General features: G+C 47.5%; 1 protein-coding gene across 1 annotated transcript; it reads right to left on the minus strand.

Moving 5' to 3' along the window:
• Positions 1-923: 923 nt before the first annotated feature.
• On the minus strand, positions 924-4,292 carry LOC119295972. The gene is made up of 3 exons (XM_037574393.1): positions 3,724-4,292; positions 1,314-1,541; positions 924-1,171 (listed from the first exon to the last, which is right to left on the minus strand). The coding sequence occupies exons 1-2, from the start codon at positions 4,168-4,170 to the stop codon at positions 1,374-1,376; spliced, it is 615 nt and encodes a 204-aa protein (XP_037430290.1). The 5' UTR covers positions 4,171-4,292; the 3' UTR covers positions 924-1,171; positions 1,314-1,373.
• Positions 4,293-4,777: the final 485 nt, after the last annotated feature.

Consider the following 4,777-nt stretch of genomic DNA (forward strand, 5'->3'; position numbering starts at 1 on the left):
AGGGGGAAGAGAGGGTTACGACACAGGAGCTCACAGCGATCACGTAGAGGTGGTCAGCGAGCTAGGGGAGGCGGCGAGGGGAGCGTGGGGTCGCCGGCGATCTCAGGTGCCGTAGGTTGAAGAAGGGGTCGATGGCGTCCTTGCGGGGCTCCCGGCGTCGAGCGGCTTGCTGTAGACAACATAGTTCAGAAAGCGTTAGGCGTTAATTGTGCGTTTTGCCACCGCCTTACGCTTTACTGACCAAAGTGCATGCTTATGCGCAGTTATGCACAGATTAAGCGCAGTTATGCGCAATGCGTTTTGCCAACGCCTAGAGCCTAGGCGCGCTTAAGCGCTCGCTTAGGCGTGCCTTTTTTAACTATGGTAGACAATGAAGAAGGCGACGGAGAAGCTCCTAGACATGAAGAGAGTGCGATGGGAAGGCGATGGCTGTGGACGGCGGCGACGGGCACGTTCGGTCCGGGTGAGAGAGAGGGAGCAAAGGAGAGGAGGGCCACGGGGGAGAGTGAGAAGGGTCGGGGGTGCGTGTCGACGTCTAGGGCGTCCAGAGGGAGAAGGGGGCAGCCACGCAGGGAGGAGGTGGCGCTGCGCGTGCGTGCCGCGGGCACACGCCCCTGTCCTACTGTCCCGAGGAGGAAGACGACAGGGAGGGCGCTGGTGGGCTGGGCCGGCCGGCTACAGTGCTGGGCCGAGCTAAGTGGGCTACAGGTAAGCTTTGGCGGGCTTCCCGCTCACGCCCGCCAAGTTGTATTGGGACGAAGTTGGCAGAGGTGGGACACCCACGAGCAGTCTCACCTGCCCTGCACAGCGAATCACAAATCGTGATGAATTATTTCAGAAGAATATTCCAGCGTGTATATTCAAATACACCGCTATTCATCAGGAAAAAGGTCACAAAAGCAGCACAATCTCCCACATTCTAATAACACCACATCAACTTCTAGAATTCTGACCATATATGAGTTGGCTAAAAATATATTTTCCAACATTGTCTATGCTTGGTTAACAAACAAAATGTGTTATCTGATACTCCCTCTGTTCCTAAATATAGGTCTTTTTAGGGATTCCAATAAGAGACTACATACGAAGCAAAATGAGTGAATTTACACTCTAAACTACGTCTACATACATCCGTATGTAGTCCATAGTGAAATCTCTAAAAAGACTTATACTCCCTCCGTCCGGAAATGAGAAAGACTTATACTCCCTCCGTCCGGAAATACTCGTCATCAAAATGATGAAAATGGATGTATCTACAACTAAAATACATCTAGATACATTCATTTCAATGACGAGTATTTCCGGACGGAGGGAGTATTTAGGAACGGTACGATCCATGATTACAGATCATGCGCAAGAAATTGTCATCAAGATCAACTCTTCTTTCCGTACTGCCCAGATGGTTGCTTCATGTTAAGAAGATGATGAAGGCCAGCGATAACATGCTGCCTGCTAGTTGGAACTCCGGTTTTCGCTAGGGCTCTACCATTCTTGTCCAGGAGCACAAAACAAGGAACATATCTGACATCATAATGCAGAAGCTGCAAATATACATATAATTGTTGCTGTTAAAAGGTGGAAGCATCAGACTTCAGAGTGGAAACATCATGGATATGAAAGCATGCTCAGATACTGCAGTATATGAATATGGACAACCCATAGTACTAATAGCATCTTCAGTAACCACATGGTGTATGTCGCAATGGTAAGCAACCTCAAAACAAACAATGTCAAGAAAAATAGCATCTTCGGTGAGCTTGGTAAGCTGAGCCTGTGAGCCATAAAGGAGACTAGTATAAAAAAATATTTTCAGGAATTGTTACAGACCACTAACATGCAATAAAACTTTTCTGGAATGGTGAGAATTTACCCAATCCCTTCATGTGGGGAGGGAAGTTAGTTCAATTCCCCAGAACATCACAAGAGATCAAGTATAATCCCTATCTACCCTAAACGAATTGGAACCCTGAGTGAGTTGGTGGATGGTTTTGGGTGTCTGCGAGACTGGAACAGTTTTAGTTCAATTTCAAAGAACTTAAGTCTAGCAACTGAGCAACCCTTTCTCCAAACGGGAAAGCAGAATGGGCCAATGTTTCTGCAGAAAACGACAGCAGTACTGCTGACACAACCAAAGTAGAGATCAACCATGTTTGAAATGATTAGCAGGTCAGGTATTCAAACAACCTTAACGCCCAAAATAACCAAATTTAGCATCAGTCAAGCCTCTGTTATAGTTATCCTGAACTGTCGTCTGCTTATCCTTCAACTAAGCCCACCATCTTCATTGCCCAAGTGTTACTTCCGACTTTCCAAGCACTAGGGGCTTGTTCCATGGTATTGACATGTGTTTGAAAACCTATGTGGACCTACTCACAAAGGTGCCACTATCACTGTTCTAAAAAAAGGATAGCAAATACTACCTAGCACCTTCAAATGCATGTCCTAGCCTTTTTTTTGGCACGTCAAATATCCGTAACAGAGGTCCTTAAAGCAAACTATAGCATATGCATCATTACCGCTTGATCGATGCTAAGTAGAAGAAGAATAGCCATGTCTGTGCAGAAAGAGGATGTTGCGGACAAAGGGCTACGGCGCTAGGCAAGGCAATAGGAGCATCGCGGCAGCAATACATTCGGCAACAATGGCCAGGACATCCGCCAGCAACAAGACAGTCAGGTTGTTCGGGAGTCCAAAACTAACACTAGCAGCAGAATGCAGCAAGAGCCTAGGGCCCATGAGGATTAAGAAGTTGAATCATATGAAAAGAACAACATATTAGAGATTGAGCCAGATGGTAGATGTAGGTTAACCAAGGGTCTGTATCCCAGTCGACATAATCAGTAATTGGGGTTCGGTCGTCACTATACACTATATAGGGGTGGGAACTGTGTGTCCTGGAGATTAAGAACCATGTCTAATCCTCATTTGAAGTGCTCTCTCATGTATAGTCTATTTCTCCTTAATCTAGCATGTCATTCCCCTCATCTTGCACTGTCCGAGCCATTCATCTGCATGGTATTTACTCACTCCATCATTAACCTTCAGATGATGAGAGGATAACACAGTTAAACGATTGGCTGTAACCTGACAGTCAGGAGGCATGTTCAAGTTGAGCAAATTGTTGCTTCTACCGAGGCTACATTTTAGCAGTAACAAGAGTCTTCACCAATACACACTAATGACTGCAAACTATGTCCACTGATGCTACTATTGCAGTACATAAATTAGTGTAAAGTGTAAACACCAAGACTCTTTGATCTCAAACAACGCAGCTGACTGTGGGTTGTAGAACAGGGATTGACATAACCACATCTAAGATAAGAAGCTCGTCCTCATTCATTTACCGTTTTATGAGTTAACACGTGGCTTTCAAGGAAGTGAAACCTAAAGCAGCAACTTTCAACACCCAATTCACATACTAACTGAAATGCAAGCACACCACAGGGTTTGAGTTAAATGAAAATAACTGCACTTAACTCTTCAATACCATCCCAGCATATGCTAACGAACAAAATTTATAAGCAACCAACCTTCTCCTGAAATATCAGTGTTTATAACCTCAGTCCTCTACAAATCACCACACATTGCACCAGCTCCGACAAAAATAATTAGAGCAACGAGGCTAACGAGACTAATCCATCGATTGATAGGAAAATTAACAGCATAATTCTAGAGAATATGGATAGCAACGCAATCGGCATGAACAGGAAGAGACGCCCTCACCTCCGGGAGCCACCGGTCGTCTTCGGCGTCGGCGAGCACAAAGCTCGCAGATGCATTGCCACCATCCTCGAGCTCGCGCACGAGGCCTTGCAGCGATGAGCAGAGGCGGCAGCGCGGCGAGTAGAACTCCAGCACCGTGGTCGCCCTCGCGCTCACCAGCGCCGCCGCCAGCGCCCGCTGCTCCGCGTCCCCGCGGTCCGCCTCCATCGGCGCGGTGCCCGGGTGACGCTTCCACAACCTCGCCCCATGACCTCCGCTTCCACTGGAAGCGGAGGGGATGTCACCGGCGATGGCGAGGCCTTGCGCGACGGTGGAGATAGACTTGAAGAGCCAGGGGCGCTCGAGGTCGCCGCAGGGGCTTGGGCTGGCGCTAGGGCTCCCATTAAGGCTAGGGCCCCAAGGCCACTTGAAGCAGACGAAGGGAGGGGGCTTTGCGGCGGTGCCCATCTCCTGTGGCCGGAGGCTGATCGCCGCCAGGGAGGAGCGGGGAGGTGTCGTTGAGCCGCTACGGACGAACTCAATTTGTGGGAATTTTACGTCTGCATATCAGATTATCAGGCGCTATGGAATGCGGTAGATTACAGCAACTCGAACAAATGAATGGCGGACCGGCTCCACCGGGCGCTTATCCTTGCACGTAATTTAAAGATGATAAAAAGAGTGTCTATAATAGATTTTTTTAGTCTTATCTTTAATAACCAATTATTACTAAAAACGTGATGAGACATATTGTGCTAAGAGATCATCTCTTGTCTTCTCTTACATAAAAGAGGACAAACATTTTCTTACGAGTTCTCTCTCCTTCAACTCATCATTTATCCTACATGGCACTCCTAGAATAACACCATTATATATGCCCTTAGCCTAAATTGAGGGTAGATATAGGACGGCTTGCTAACAATTCGGCCCACCATTGACCCACGGCTTTCCCACAAAGATCCCAATCCAGCTCCTCGCTTGGATTGTCTCAAAATAAAATCCTCGCCTGGAACCCTAGTTCACTCAATCCCCTCTCTCTCGCTCCATCCTCTCCTCTTTCCTGTCTGATTCCGAT

The sequence above is a fragment of the Triticum dicoccoides genome, chromosome 4B (genome assembly GCF_002162155.2).
Source record: "Triticum dicoccoides isolate Atlit2015 ecotype Zavitan chromosome 4B, WEW_v2.0, whole genome shotgun sequence".
Lineage (NCBI taxonomy): Eukaryota > Viridiplantae > Streptophyta > Magnoliopsida > Poales > Poaceae > Triticum > Triticum dicoccoides.